This window comes from Sapajus apella, unplaced genomic scaffold, assembly GCF_009761245.1.
Source record: "Sapajus apella isolate SASKATOON/1434 unplaced genomic scaffold, GSC_monkey_1.0 scaffold22, whole genome shotgun sequence".
NCBI lineage: Eukaryota > Metazoa > Chordata > Mammalia > Primates > Cebidae > Sapajus > Sapajus apella.
Window position 1 is genome coordinate 9468064 of NW_022436962.1, and position 15883 is coordinate 9483946.

Consider the following 15883-nt stretch of genomic DNA (forward strand, 5'->3'; position numbering starts at 1 on the left):
AAAAAAAAAAAAGAGAGAGAGAGGGTAAATGATAAAGCAAATGGGGTAAAATGTTAACCATAAGTGAACCAGATTAAAGAGCATACAGTGTTTATTGTGCGATTTTTTTTTTGCTTTTTAGTGACAAGGTCTTGCTCTGTTGCCTAGGATGGAGTACAGTGATACAATCATAGCTCACTGTAATCTCAAATCCCTGGACTCAAGTGATCCTCTTGTCTCAGCCTTCCTGTAGCTAGGACTACAGGCATGTGCCACCATGCACAACTACTTTAAACAAATTTTAAATTGTCTTTGTAGAGATGGGGGTAGGGGTGGCGATGTCCTTTTGTTGCTCAGGCTGGTCTCAAACTCCTGGCCTCAAATGATCTTCCTGCCTTGGCCTCCCGAAGTGCTCGTATTACAGGTGTGAGTCACTGCATCTAGCCTCTTGTGATACTTTTAGCTTTGTAACTTTTTATTAGTTTGAAATTATTTCCAAATAAAAAGTTTGTTAAAAAAGTCCCTTATTTAAACAAAAATCTTTGTTGAAAGAAAAGAGTTTACTTCCAGCTCTGGACGTAGGAAGTAACTCCCATAATTCTAAAGAATCTGCTTTCATGTTATGCGATTTAGAGATAGGAGGTCTCAGTGTCATCTTATATGATCTACCGTCTAGAGCAGCAGCTCCTCTGAGAACTTCCCTGGTGGGCGGTTAGTTTACCTCATCTTGGGCATGTTCAGGGATTCACAGTCTTAAAATGATGCCATTCCAGTCTAGAATGGTGAGATGGCTGTCTTACAAATGCTTCTATACTCCTCCTTATACGACTAATGCTATGTTGTAGTTAGACAACTACATAGGTCACAGTGGGTTTGGAAGATGAAAGCCTAAAGAAATGTATCCGATGTAGATGCTGCTTACGTGCCACTCAGAACCCTCCTACTAAACCTCTGTTGGAATAATGGTTCTGGGTGGTCCAGCCCCTCCCAGGAGCTATGCCATACTTCTTCCTTCCTGCGGGTGCATAACTGATGCCCTAGCATAGGTCACCTTGGGGAACTGCTCTGCACGCATGTCCATGCATCCTATATTTTTTGAAGAGTTAATACCCATAGGGCCATCCTTGATCAATGGAATGTGGGTGTGATGGTTCAATGTTTCTTCTCTAGGACAGTTTGCAGATGCATCTCACAGCTCTCCTGGGAAGGATGGGCGGGTGGAGCCCCAGTTGCCTTTCACAGTGGCTCATTCTTGTGCTGGCTCTCACTCTGTGCATCACTCCTCTCCCTGAGATCACTGCCTGAATAGCCCAAGCACAGACTTGTCTCAGGTTCTGCATCCAGGGGGAATCAGGCTAACATAGCATCATTGGAAAAAAAAGTCTAAAACTCCTATGGGAGGGATGCTAATGGCTAATTTACCCAAATCCCACAGCTCAGCTGAATAGCCAAAGCAAGGGTAGTTTATCTTAAATAAATATCATTTTGGGACTCATTGACTTCTCTGCCTTTGCAACATATTCACTTTCTTCAACTGTTTCTCCTTCTTCTAGTTCTCCCATTTTTTTTTTTTTTAAGAGAGAGGGGTCTCACTATGTTGGCCAGACTGGTCTTGAACTCTTGGCTTCAAGTAACCCGTTAAATCCCCAAACAGTTGGGATTATAGGCATGAGCCACTGTGCCTGGCCTCTCCCCATCTTTTTATTCCTGTGTATCTCCATTCCATTGACCATTCATCTCCCTTCCCTCTTTGTTTTGTTTAATCTCTGGTCCTTCATCTCTTTCCACCTCATCCTCTTTCTGTCTCCTTTATGCCTTTGCTTTTTGTTTTTCTGTGATTCCTATTATCTTCTGCCCTTTCTGATTGTTGGTAAACACAGTTGAGAGCCAACCTAGCTTGTAAGACAATTGAATCCCGTGGCCTCACTCTCCTTGCAGTGTCACACAAACAGGAGAGCGAAAGGTGGGATTAGATTGTGTGCTCCCCCAAACTAAGGATTCCAAAGGCTTTGCTGGGTAATGATGGGATTGGCCTTAATAGGCATCCCATGAGTGTGAAAGAATTGGTGAGTGAAAGGTATGTAGAGGGATGATGGGGCTTTGACATCCCGTATAGCCATGAAAATCACAGACTTGGCTGTGGGTACTGGTCCTGGGTGTAGGGACCCCTCAGCCCAATCTTCTCTCCCCAGTTTCTGTTCTTTAGCTGGATCATGGAAGTTTATGCATTCCTAGGAGTGGAAAATTAGAACCTGGAGAGGAGCTGGGAGACCCATGGAGAAATCTGAGTCCTCACTGCTTCCCGCCAGGATAATGCAAAGCAAGGCCAGGTCTCCGTGGAGATGACTTGTTTTGATTTTCTATAAAACCACCCAAACATGTGCATTTGTTCACTTTTCAAATCCACTTTATTACCAAAACGAACAAAAGGAGAATGAGGCTTAAATTAAATAAATTATGCAAATATCTCAAGAGATAAGGTTCCCAGTCCTCCCTGGGAATCATATCATCACAGGTCAGTATCACTAAGAACATTAAAAAGCATTGAAATTCTGGATTATTTCACTACTTTGCCTCCATCCTTCCTGCTCCAACCAAGTCCAGAAGAGTGTTCCTTCCCAATATTCAAGCAGAGATGTTTTCTTCAGTGTCTTCCCTCTGCCCCACGTGTTTCAATCTCGCCTCCACGGCGGGCCCTGTTCTCTCTGAGCCCCAACTCCAGGCCACTGGGCCAACAATCCCCCTCAGTTCCGAGGCTGTTCTGGGGGTTAAGGGTAACTTCGTCAAGTTCTCAGGGGATCTTGATACTTGGTTCAAAGGGGGCTCTGACTTGGGATGTCCTGAGGCTCCGTGACCTTCTCCCACCTCCCGGGCCTGAGCTAGACTTGGAAGGAGGTGGAGTAGGGGAGAGTGAGTTGTCATTGGCTAAGGCTCTTGTCCTCCTGGAATTTGGCACTTCGGGTGCTGGGCACGGTGAATCCCAGATAACATTGTCTTTCGCCTTCCAAGTTTTGAGTTCCATTGGCAGCCAGATGGCATAATGAATTCACAGAAAAGCAATACTCATGGGCCAAGAATGTGTTGGCTCTTGGCCAGTACCCCCTCCTTTAACTCTAAGAAGACTTGTTAGCTGACCAGCTCACTCAACACACAGACACACAATGCAGGTCTGGCTGAAGTTAGAAATTGGGATGTTTTCCTAGGCTGGGCCAGCCCAACCTGTTAGAGAAGGGGTCATTAAGTTGAAGAAGCCTGAGAAAAGCAGTGACGAGAGGCCAGAAGATTTTCTGTGCATTTCCATTGAAATTTTACAAAACACTTACACATGGAACCTATTTATTTTCAAGTCAACTGTGGGGTTCCTCTCAATACCTCCTTGTATATATGGAGAGCTTAGCCCCTGTTTTCATTCTCTTAGGAGAAGATGACCTCAGGTCTTAAGGGTCTTAAGGAATCTTCCTGTGGAGGAAGACGCTCTCTGGATCAGCCCCCTTCCACATCTGCATGCAGACAGGGGATGCAGCGGATCCTGGAGGACCTCCTCCCTTGCCTGCAAAGAACCCCAATCGTGGCTCTGGGCCACAAGCAGGTAAGGAAGAGTTAACATGATGGGCTCTTTGCCAGGTAAAGGACAAGGCAGATTTACCAAGGGGAGGCATTTCCCTGCTGGTCCCTGAGGTCAAGGGAGACTGTCGGGGCTCAGGTCCCATCAGTTTTTCCTGTGTTGGTACTAGCACCCTCCTCCCCTCTGAGTCTCTGGATACAAAGAGGGATTCCCAAAAGCTTTTGTGCAGAATTGCTGGTATCTATTTCTAGGTTGCCAGAGGATTCTGCCAGCTACCGATCTCCCTCTTTGGGGTTTCTACCTAGCCTCCAGGGGAAGGGAGCAGCCTCTGAGGGTAGAGGCAGCAATGTTTCAGGAGGCTGAGGCAGAACATTAGTGGGCTGCCCCTGGGGAGGTAGCTCCGGTGGTCTTGATGGTCCTGGCCACTGTCCAGGCTAGAGTCTGATGTGCTGACAGCAGAGGTGGCTTGGGCAGCCTTGGGATGATGTGGGGGTCACATAGTTACCAAGGCCTTCCCTGGGTGCAGAGCTTCCAGAGACAGCGTTGAAGCAGCTGGGGAAGGCGAGCCAGAGTCCTAACCAAGTTTTTTCCTATGTCCCGTGACAGCCTGACACCATCTGACACCGAGCCATGCGGGCCCTGGGACACTTTTTGAAGCTTGCACAGGAGGCCAGCACAGTTGTACTTGTCCTTCTGTTTTTGGCTCACTTGTAAAAGCTGGAAGTCAAGGTGTCCTTCAGCTGCCAAGGACAGGGCCGAGGTGGGTGGGGTGGAGTGGTCAGGAGGCTTGCCCACTGTGGCCAGGGCCTGACCAGTGAAGACTGGCCCAGACTCTCACTCCTGTAAGGGTAGCGCCCCCTGCTGCTGAGAGGCTCCCTCTGGAGATGCAGGGAGGGAAGGAGGGGAGGAGAAAGGGGGAGAGGAGAGAGGAATGCGGGCCCTGGGGGTGCACCTTCCTTCTCCCCACACTCCCTGCGACCCCGGGTTCCTCCTCTGTGGAAGTCCCAAGTGCCAGGCACTCTGTAGGCAGCGTGAGGACTGGCGGGGCCCTCACAGGGCGGTCAGGGTCTCTGTGTGAAACATACTCCCGAACATCTCCTGCAGGAGCCACAGGAAGGAAGTGGGAGGGGAAGAGAAAGGTTAGACCAGCTGGGGTCACAACCAAGTTGGCTGCAACCAAGAGGTGACCCTAGAAACCCCTGGCCAGAATGAGGCACCGCATGTGCACGTGTGTGTGAGTGTGTGTGTGAACAGGGGAGAGGCAGGGTCAGGCTAGGAGGTGAACCAGTCTGGCGTGCCAGAAGCAGGTGCTGAAATCTACATGTGAATTGCCTCCCGTGTGCTGTGTGACTTTCCATGTGTCCCTTGCCCGCTTTTAGCGTCACTTCCTTCATTGAGTAAAATGAAGGTTTGCAGTGGAAAAGCTCTAGAGTCCTTTCTCGCTTTGATAAGCTATTTTGGTCCTTTCCAGGCTTTTTGGAATATGCTGGAGATTCCAAGAGGGCCCAGAAATCAGTCTGCCAGATCTCTGTGCCTCCAGCACTATTTTCTAATCTGTTCCACCTGCCATCAGCACTGTGAGAGATGGATTCAGAGGACCATGGAGCTCAATGTCAAAAAGAATGGGAAGAGGCACAAAGAGAGACACTATTTCTCATAGACCCAAAGCCAGATTTCTCCAAACCTAGTCATCTGGTTTCTTTTAATTCAGGGCATTGGTGGGGTGGTGTTAATTTCTATGGGCCCTATGGGGATGGAGATGGTTTTGTTTTGTTTTGTTTGTTTGTTTTTGAGACAGAGTCTCACTCTGTCGACCAGGCTGGAATGCAGTGGCACGATCTCTGCTCACTGCAACCTCCGCCTCCCAAGTTCAAGTGATTCTCATGCCTCAGACTCCCGAGTGCTGGGACTACAGGCATGTGCCACCATGCCTGGCTAATTTTCATAGTTTTAGTAGAGACGGGGTTTCTCCATGTTGGCCAGGCTAGTCTTGAACTCTTGACCTCAGGTGATCTGCCTGCCTCAGCCTCCCAATGTGCTGGGATTACAGGTGTGAGCCATTGCGCCCAGCCACATGTCTTTTAGTTCTTAAGTCCTGTCCACATGCAATAATAATTCATTTGTAGCCCCAGAATTCGTCTATTCTACCAGAACATAAGTTTCTAAGAGGTAGAGGCCTTTGTTTTGCTCACTGCTGTGTGCCCATCCTGAACTCCGTCAGGCAAACACTAGGTACGCCGTAAATACCTGCTGAATGAGTGAAAGAACAAATGACTCCCATGCCAATCTTGTATGGCAGATGGGACAGGCATGACTTATGTTTCCCTAATTTCACAGGTGATAAAAACTAGGACCCAGGGTGTATGTGGCTCACCCGAGGTCACGTGGGTGATGTGTTGGAGAGTAAGAATAGATACTAGTTCTCTAGGACTTGGTCCAGTGACTCACCATCTCCCCAGGATGCCTTTCAGGGAGTGAGCAGAATGAAAACAAAGGCTGGGCGTGGTGGCTTATGCCTGTAACCCCAGCACTTAGGGAGACCGAGGCAGGCAGATTGCTTGAGATCGGAAGTTTGAGACCAGCCTGGCCAACACAGTGAAACCCCTGTCTCCACAAAAAATACAAAAATTAGCCTGGCACAGGCCTGTAGTCCCAGCTACTCAGGAGGCTGAGGCAGGGGAACCGCTGGAACCCGGGAGGCAGAGGTTGGAGTTAGCCAAGATCATGCTACCCTAGTCTGGGCAATAGAGTGAGACTTTGTCTCAAAAAAAAAAAAAAAGAAAAGAAAAGAAAAGAAAAAACAATGAGCACAAATCTTTGTGGCCTTGAATGTGACTGCTGTGGGCTGGCGGTGAGACAGCTAAGTGAACACCTTGTACTTGAGAGCAACCCCGTCCTGCCCCTCCTCACCCTGCTCCCACCCTCACAGCCCTGTCCCTCAGCTCACCTGCTCTAAGTCCCAGTAGCCGGAGATGTCCTCCTCTGAGTCGTACAAGGAGAGCTCAGGGTCCCCTGGAGCCTGGAAGGGAGGAAGCCGGTGCAGAATGAGCTTCAGTGACTGAACAGCAAAGTTGGTGGATGGTGGCAGGAAGACGGACACGTGGCCAGCTTTGAGTGGACATTGCTTCCTGACACACGATTCATCCTCTTGCCCTTTCCCTCACCTGCCTAAAAACAGCACAGCTGTGGCCTTCTCCCTTATACCAGACAGGTGTGTATCAGGGTCTTCCCTCCTTTGTGGGCTATTAGAGGCCGGGAAGGTTTTACCCAGCTTAGAAAAACTACTGGCTAGCTGCCTGATCTTGGGGAATTCCTGTCCTCCTGGGAATCTGTTTTCTAATCTGTAAGAGCCTGATAACCAGCCTCACTTTGCCTGCTTTGCCCCTCACCATGCTGTTGAAAAGGTGTATGTATATGTGTGTGATTTGTATCTACGAATATAGTCTATAATATGTAACTATATTATATAAAATATAAATTATTTATAAGTCTGTAACTAATAAAGTGTACATATCATGTTCAGAGTAGCTGAACGTGATTAGGGCACCAACAAATAATGCGGATTCCTCCAGAATCTCCCTCTTTGCTCTGCGGACAAGTTCACGAAGCGGGAAAGCCCGCTGTTTCCCCAGAGTTTCCCTCTAGGCATGGAGGGCAGGAGCCAGCGCCCTGTGTGTTCCTGGGCAGTCTTTCAGCACTTAGAGCAGATGGCTTCACCTTTATCAGTCTCTTAAGGCAAAGAGCAAATCGTTGCTCCAGAGCCAGAAAAGCCTTTCTTATGACCCACAGAGGGAAGGGGAGGTTTTTACCCAGGGCTGGGGCACAAACAAAGTCTTGGGAGGCCAAGGGCAGGAGTTGAGCTGGGAGAGGACCCTGAGGGCTGAGACATGGCTGGTGATACCTGGGCAGGGAACCCAAGGCGGGTGGGCTTTTTCTGACTCCTCAGCCTTCTGGAGTTTTAGATGGTGTTATTTGTATCCCGTTTATAGGTCACTTACTGAGCTAGTAAATTAAATGTCAAAAAGTGGAGACAAAACTCAGACCCAACCTCTTCCTCCATCACCAGCCTGAAATCTCTAAGCTCTGCTAAGTTAAAATGGGCAGGCTTACTTCCCTCACTCCCTTCCCCAAAGCCCCCTTTAGAAGCAGATAAGGAGGAGGCAGGGAACAGTGCCAGAAGAGTGGGCATGCTAGATTATGCTTTGGGGGTTTGTGCAACCAGGAAATTTATATTGATAAAGAATTTTTACAAAACACAAAGTGCTTTCAAGTGACACAAAAGATGTAATTATCATTTTACCCTAAAACAAAAACAAAAGAAAAATGCTGGGAGGTAGGTAATGTTAGTTGACGGGACTCATTCTATCAGAAAACATAAATGGCAGAGTTGGTATTGGAACTTAAACCTTCGCCTGTGTTCTTTCTAGTGCCTCGTGGTCCTGCTATTTCAGTGCCTTGGAGCCTAGGATTCTCCAGGTGCAGGGACCTTACCCCTTGGAAGTTTCGTCTTGGGGTCATGTCTCTGGCATTTGCCTGGGCGAAGAGGACGGCATCATGTATGCTGGGAAAGACGTGATTGCATTCTAGACTCCCATCCTCAAAGACGCCTCCATGGCTAATGTCATTGTACACCTGGGCTAGAAGGAGAAAAGGTCACCTTCAGAAAGATAACAGCCATTGTGGGTTGGAGCTGGGGTGGGGCAGGTGGCGAGACCTGACTCAGGACGGAAAGGAGAGGCCTGAGGTCGGAGCTCTTGCTGTATCTGAGGGCCATGGCATTGGCATTGCAATATCAGTTCTGGACGGCAGAGGGCAACGTGAACTTGAGGATGCTGAACTTTCAACCCAGGGCAGAAGGAAGCAGTTTGATTTAGGGAGTCGGTACTTTGTGGTGATTTGGGTGGTAAAGCCTAAGCCGTCCTTGAGGAGGTTGCTGCCAGTTCTATCCCCCAAGCATCCATCCTTCCTCTTGTTTTCCTGGACCTTTCCAGCAACTTTCAATGTGTGGCAGAACTATTACTCTTAATCCTAGAGATGGTTTCCTGAGGGGGTGTCCAGAGAGGCTGGGTAGAATCCACTGCTTCTAACTTCAGAGCATATCATAGCAGGCCATGCAGATCTTCTCCCTAATCGTGGCCATGCGGAGCTTGGGACCTGTGGCCCTGCTGGAGTGGGTGTGACCCAGTGCAGGGGGCTGGGTGTGTGTGTATGCGCCCCTTCACATGCTTCTGTGTGTCTGTGTGCACTTGCGCCCACATCTCTGCACTTTGCATATATGCTAATGATGTAGATGTCTGCTGCTCTGTGGCCACACCCTTGAGGCTGTGTATGCACACCTTTGGAGACTGTGTGCCTATATAACTGCATATTTATATGGTCCCTGGAGAATCAGGGTGCTGTGTGCTTTATATCTATATAGATTCACAGAGATTCTGGTTGGGAGAGGATCCCCAAATCCATCTAGTCAACCCTCTCATTTTACATAGGTAGAAATAGATCCCTTGATAGATAAAGTGACTCCTCCAAGAATACACGGCACATTAGTTCTGGGTAGATTAGAATCCTAGCTGTCCTTTTCTAACCCCATGAGCTCTCATCCCCACTCTGTCACCAGGACCCCTAGGATGTTTATGCAATCTGACCAGTCTCTTTGGACTCATACCTGAAGCTTTTATGAGCAGGCAGCCGCTTGGGGGGTTATCTGAGTGCTCTCATTTCCAACCTACTTACTCTTCAGACCCCACCAACCTGTTCCTACCCCACCCGCCTTGCCAGCCTTTCAGTCCCTAAACGTCCTCTTTCTCTTACCATGGATGTTCACCAAGAAGACCTTCACACCGATCTTCCCATAGGTGGAGCTCAGCTGGACGTGTTGGGGTAGGGAGGCAAAAGGAAAGGAATGTTCTGAGTGGGTCTCAAAAGTGATTCACAAAACGTACTTCAGAGGGGAAGTCAAACAAATAAGCAACCCCGAGAGCCCAGCAGCCAAAGATAAAAATAGCAGCAAAGCACACCACTTTTCCCTGGAGTGTTGGCTGACGGCTTCTTTGGGACAGGGGGCGGAAATGGGGTTTTGCCAATGTGGCAGGCACTTAAAGTCACCATGACCCCTTCTTGTGGGACTAGATCTTTTCTTTCAGTAGCTTAGATTTTCCCAGACTCCTCTGTGGCTTCAGGCAGAAGCCGCAGGGGAGGACGGAGGCTCAGGGAGTCTAGAGCTTCAGCCAAGGCTGGCCTGGACTCCAGATCCCGGCTGAGGAAGCCAGCGGAGGCCCAAGGCTGGGGATGGGGACTTCCCCACACCTGGCTGATGGTGAACGTCAGTCCAAACACTCTCTGTGCCTGTTGTTTCCCTGGCTTGTCTCTACCTGAGCCAGCTCTGAGGTTTGCTGACTCCCCACCATTGGCGGTGGCTGCTGGAAAGTTATCAGATAGATACATTCATTCAGGGTGTCCCGTGGGCTGTCTGTCTGGCTTGATGGTGTGGGGCACTGCTGTTATTTCTTCTCCTCTCCTAGGCTGGCTGGTGAATGAGGGACAAGGGCAGCAGATCATGAACCAGGAGCCAAACTGGACTCTCCTCAGAGCCCCTGGGTGGGTTCCTCGGAGGGACTTGGGATGGCCTTTGCTGGGGGTGTTGGGAGCACGGGGGCCTGAAGCTCTGATAGACCTCTCCAGCCATGTGTTGTCACTGGCTGTCTGGGATCGCTCTGCGGAGAACACCCTATTCTGGTAGTGTCTGGGTAAAGGAGGGGTTCCTAGGAGCCTTTAGCCTCCGTGGTGAGTTTTGTCCCTCAGCTCCCTGAAATGAGGGCTCCAAGGAAAGGGGATGTGGGAGAGCAGGGTGGAGGGGGCGGAGCCTGCTGTCCCCGAGGGTCTCACCTTAGCCAGGGCCTTGATGCCCATCAGGTCCACAAAGCTGACTCCACTCATATCAAGGATGAGGGTGTGGAAGGTGACGAAGGGCGGGACGCTGGCCAGCGTGTCACTGGGCTCGTCAAGGGCCTCAGCAGATGCCGGTGGCTCACTCTGGGCAGCCGAGGAGCTGTCGGGGCTGAAGGTGATGTAGGACACGCTGGCGCCATTAGTCGGCGTCTGGTTGTTGTTGGGGTCAGTCGGGGGGGCGTTCTCAAAGTCCTGCTGCAGCTCCTGCAGGGAGACTGTCTGGAGGGGTGGGGGCAGTGGACACAGTCAGGGACCACCAGGCCGAGCCAGACTTTGCTGTGGCTGAAGCAGGGGCATAACAGGTGTAGGTGGAGGGAATAGCTCTGCGTGGTGATGGTGAACACGGACTCTGAAAACCCCACCTGAGAGGCCTCTCCCAAAGCCCTTTCTTAGGCAGGGCCTGCAAGCTTGGTCTCCTACAACCCAGACAAAGTCAGAGGACCCTCTCAGCAGAGGCACTGAAGCTTCCACCCACTCTCTCTGGAAGGAAGACCCTCTGGGACACTGAGCTCCTTTATTTCTTGAGACAGAGTCTCCCTCTGTCTCCTAGGCTGGAGTGCAGTGGCACTATCTCGGCTTACTGCAACCTCTGCTTCCTGGGTTTGAGCGATTCTCGTGCCTCGGCCTCCCGAGCAGCTGGCATTACAGGTGCCCACCACCACGCCAGGCTATTTTTTGTGTATTTCTAGTAGAGACAGGGTTTTGCCATGTTGGGTAGGCTGGTCTCGAACTCCTGACCTCAAGTGATTCTCCCACCTCAACCTCCCAAAGTGCTGGGATTACAGGAATTACTCCCATGCCCACCCCAGCCCTGCTAGCCCTGGGCTGCCTGGGTTCCCTAGGAAATTCACTGCTGCGTCCCCTCTGATTTGTTCGAAAGTCCATGGGTTATGTCCTGTCTTAGCCAGAAAATGGAGAAGGGTAGTGGGAGGTCATTGGCTACCCTGGGAACTGGTAGCACCTCATCCAAGAAGAAAAATGCCTAGGCTGGGCATGGTGGCTCACGCCTGTAATCTCAGCACTTTAGGAGGCTGAGGTAGGTGGATCACCTCAGGTCAGGGGTTCGAGACCAGCCTGGTCAACATGGTGAAACCCTGTCTCCACTAAAAATGCAAATATCAGCCAGGCGTGGTGGCGGGCACCTGTAATCCCAGCTACTCGGGAGGCTGAGGCAGGAGAATCGCTTGAACCTTGGAGGCAGAGGTTGCAGTGAGCTGAGATCGCGCCATTGCACTCCAGCCTGGTTGACAAGAGCAAAGCTTCATCTCTAAAAAAAAAAAGAAAAAAAAAAAGAAAAAAAAAAGAAGAAGAAAAATGCCCAGTGGCCACCAGGCAGTGTTCCCAGAGACTTCCGGTCTTTGCCTTTCAGGGTGGAAGTGGGGCCCCGGCGTACCACGAGTAACAGGGGCAATATCAGAATGGGCAGGAGAGCAGGGCATGGGGGCTTCTCCTGGCCTCCATTTACCTTGGTTTTCATGAATAGAGACTTCCTCTGTTGTGTGGGCCTCATTCTCCGCTTCTGCTTCTTGAGGTATTTTTGCTTGGCTAGTAATACTTTCTGGGGGTCCATACCTGTCTGCAGGGAGAGAGCCAACAGCAATCTCAACCTCCACCCTCTACAGGAGTGGCCTCTTCTCGGCTCCCACTGCCCTCCTGCTTCCATCCTCTGGCCACTCTCTGTCCAGAGCCTCTGGTCACCAGGGACTGAGCCTTACCTTGGCAATGACCTTTTGCCTGAAGATCTCTGAGTTGGCAAAGTAGAGAGGGGAGCAGTAAGTGACGATTTTAATCCCCTGGATATCCTGGGCCTGTGACAGGGAGACCGGGCTCAATTTGTAGAAATGTCTTTATTGGCTTTAAAAAGCAATCTCTCCTTGGGGTGGCACAGAGCAAAAGAAGGTGGTCATAAGCTTTAATTACCTACCCTACTATAGGTCTTGGGATTCACATAAATGTCAGTGTCCATGACCTGGGCCAGTGCATAGCCATTTCGACTGGATGAAGAAGGAAGAGAAAAACATAAGAGAACGCTAATGGTACATGGGCCTGGAAGGGTGCCCGTGCTGGGGCAGGGCAGGGGCAGAGCCAAGGTAGGATGGGGTCCTGTCCTCACCCCCAGACTTGCTGTGCCTTTTTGCACTGGGGACACATGTCTGGTGGCCTGCGGCCTCCTATAACTAGGAGGATGACAGACAGGCCTTTGACAAAGCTCTGAGACCAGGCGGGAGGGGAGAGAAGTGGGGTGAGTACACAAGGTGACAAGCTTCAGTGACCCTGAAGTCATCACTTCCTTGTTCTGAGTTCTCAAGAAGAGAGGACAGGATTCCCCCAACACTCAGCACCCTCCCTGCCTTGACCAGGACCCCTTCTCTCTGATACTCCCAGTGTGCAGAACACAGCATCCGTTTCTACCTGGCGTTTTCCTGGGGTGGGGTCCCCTTTGGTTTGGGGTTCTGGCGGTGTCTTTGGAAGGATGTTGAATCTCACCGTCTGCTGTTGCCCTCCTTTCTCTGCCACCGCCCTCTCCCCAGCCGTCCCTAGCGAGACCATGCTGGCTGCCCCTGGGGTTTTCAGGATATGAGAAATCACATAGCCCAGCCTGTGCCCACAGTCCTGGCTGGGTCAGGCTCTCCTTGGGTCTGGAAGTACCTCCAGTGCCAGGCCCAGAGGTGAAAGTGGGCTAAGCAGGGCTGTGGCATGGGAGCTCTCCACAGGCTGGCCCAGGGACCCAACTGTGGGCCTGGGAGGGTGAAAGCTGTTACTTACAACTGAGTCTGGAAGATCACAACCAGGATGGAGAAGGCGACACCCACTGCCACACCATAGGGCAGGCTGAGGAAGAAGGAGGAGAGGAAGCTCACTACCCAGATGCACTGTAAAAAGAGAGATGTCAAAAGCAGACCTGGGGAAAAAACCACCTCTTTCAGGAAATCTTCCTGAATTAGCCAAGGCCATTCTCTGCTAGCACAACCTCAGACCTGCTCTTCTTTTTTTTTTTTTAATCATGTTTTTGCAGTATTTTAAGTATTTGCACTTTGGTTACACTTGCCTATTTCCCTTAGACTGACTGTGGTTGCCTGTGTTTTCAGAAGAATCCCTGGCACACACAGGGACGCAGCATCCATAAAAGCATGCGTCTTGGGTCAGATGTGTTTGGGTTTGTTTATTTGGTTGGTTGGTTTTGAAGTCACAGGGTCTTGCTCTGTTGCTCAGGCTTGGAGTGCAGTGGCAAGATCAGCTCGCTGCAGCCTCAAACTCGTGAACCCAAGCCATGCTCCCACCTTACCTTCCTGAGTAGCTAGGACTATAGGCACGTGCCATTACACCCAGCTAACTTTTTATTTTTGTAGAGATGGGTTCTTGCTATGCTGCCCAGGCTGATGTTGAACTCCTGATGTCAAGCGATCCTCCTGCCTCAGCCTCCTGAGGTGCTAGATCACAGACAGGTTTGAGTCACCACACCTAGCCCAAAGTTTTGTTCCTTAATGACCATGTGAACCCTGGGTTCCTAGCCCACAAAAGGAGAGTAACAATGCCTACCTTATGAAAGGATTCAAAAGTTAAGGAGCCTAACGGTCCTAACCTAGCGACGGGTGCTCAGCGAGTGATCAATAAATGTGAGTTCCCTCTCTTTGTCTAGCAGTGTGCCGCATGGGCAACGGGAACTCAGCAGTGCTTTCTGACCGGCTGGGGGCCTGGTTTTGTGTGTGTGGGGGCAACACTGAATGACGTTTTGATAGTTGCCCCCTCTAGATTTTAAGACCTACACATTCCTCTAAAGGAAAGACCTATGCCCAGGTTCCTGTAGAGAATTCCTGTGAAGATCAAATGGAAACACAAGTCGCCATATGAACAGAAGGAAATACTGCCATAGCGGGGACTTGTTGGGCTATGATAAAAGCAGATCCTTGGGCTGGGAACTGAGGTATAATTTTTCTCCCTATCCTCATCACTCCCTCCCTGGGTGACCACAGACGAGCCACTTTTCTTCCCTGCCCTAGGTGGGTGAGCCTCCCTTCCCTAGGAGACAGTCCAGCCCAGAGGTGTGGAGTCCAAGACTTGGGATTTTAATCCAGACTCTACCACTTCCTACCTCTGTGGCCTTTGATGATTTACTTAACTGTTCTGAGCTTTGGTTTCATCGTCGTTAAGAAAGGTTAGTAAATCCTCTCCCATAGGTGATGGTGGGGCTTGCATGGAGAGAATGCAGTGTCAGTACACACTGGCCTTCATTACAATGCCCAGCGGAAGACGTGGTGGGGTGTGCGACTAGTCATAACAATAAGTCATGTTTGCAGAATGTTTATGCTCATGAGGTGTTTCCCACTGTGATCTCATTTAATCCTCGGAACCAGGGCTTGACGCAACCGTCACTGCATGACTCTCACCCCTGTTTACAGATGAGGAAATAGAACTCCAGAGAAGTCTAGTCACTTGCTCAAGATTTAGGTCCTCTGGCTTTATGTTCTAGGGTTTTTTTTTTTTTTTAAAGATTTCCTTTTGCTTTTTTGGAGCTGTATGTCATAAAAATAGTAACAGCTAAGTTTTATTGCGTATCAAATACGATGTAGACAACATGCCTACTTGTATTACCCTGCTTCTTCTTCATAGAAAACCCTGGGAGACAGAGAGTATAAAGTACCCATTTCCCAGATGAAGACTCCAAGACTTGGAAAGGTTAAAGGGCTTGTGCTGGCCACGTAGCCAGCAGATGGCTGAGTTAGGGTTTGGACGTAGGCTGTCTCACTTCGAAACCTGGGTTTTTAACCACTCAGCTATGCTAATTAGGAGGCAGCCGACTAGAGGGTTCATTGTTAGGACAGGGCCAACTGACAGGGCTATGGGGTTGGAGGAGAGGGCAGGGGCACGGCCGGTACCCGGAGGCTGCCCAATACTTACGCAGTCCAGCTTGCTCTTCCTCCACAGGTAGTAGGGATCGGTGAGTTGCTTGAGGGAGTTCTTGAGATTGACAGCAATCAGGGCTCCTAGCACAGACTAGAGAAGCAGAACATTGCTCTATGCCCCGGGGGGTTCCCTTCTTTTTGCCCTCCTACACATACCTGACCCCAAAGCCTGGCAGGACAGAGATGGGGAACACCTCCCCTGGCCGATCCCCCGAATCTCTGCATTCAATCTTAGGTTTGGAAAGTGCTGGTGTTAGAGCCATGGGGTCCTTCCTGGTCCCAACCCTGCCTGACCTCTCTTCCTTCATCCCTAAATGACGCATGCCTAGAGCCCTCCCAGCCAGGCTGCGTGAGAGCCTGGTGCCCATGGGTAGGTGTAAACACTGCCTAGGGATTCGACTCTGAGGACAGAAGGCTGGAGTTTGGGACCAGCCCTGTGCTGTGAACTGCCTCACTATGGACAAGGTTACTTAGACTCTCAGACTCAGTT

General features: G+C 50.2%; 1 protein-coding gene across 2 annotated transcripts in view; it reads right to left on the reverse strand.

Moving 5' to 3' along the window:
• Positions 1-4211: 4211 nt before the first annotated feature.
• SLC26A9 (solute carrier family 26 member 9) overlaps positions 4212-15883 on the reverse strand; it is a 28121-nt gene continuing 16449 nt past the window's right edge. Inside the window, exons 12-21 of one of the 2 annotated variants that reach the window (XM_032288996.1) lie at positions 15389-15484; positions 13256-13362; positions 12414-12483; positions 12205-12297; positions 11955-12065; positions 10427-10708; positions 9353-9407; positions 8036-8181; positions 6492-6563; positions 4212-4642 (exon numbers count right to left, since the gene is read on the reverse strand). In XM_032288996.1, coding sequence (XP_032144887.1) covers positions 4595-4642; positions 6492-6563; positions 8036-8181; positions 9353-9407; positions 10427-10708; positions 11955-12065; positions 12205-12297; positions 12414-12483; positions 13256-13362; positions 15389-15484 — 1080 coding nt within the window. In that variant the 3' untranslated portion in view covers positions 4212-4594. Of the gene's footprint in view, positions 4643-6491; positions 6564-7714; positions 8182-9352; positions 9408-10426; positions 10709-11954; positions 12066-12204; positions 12298-12413; positions 12484-13255; positions 13363-15388; positions 15485-15883 lie in introns of those variants that run through there. The other variant, XM_032288995.1, reaches the window with a different exon arrangement.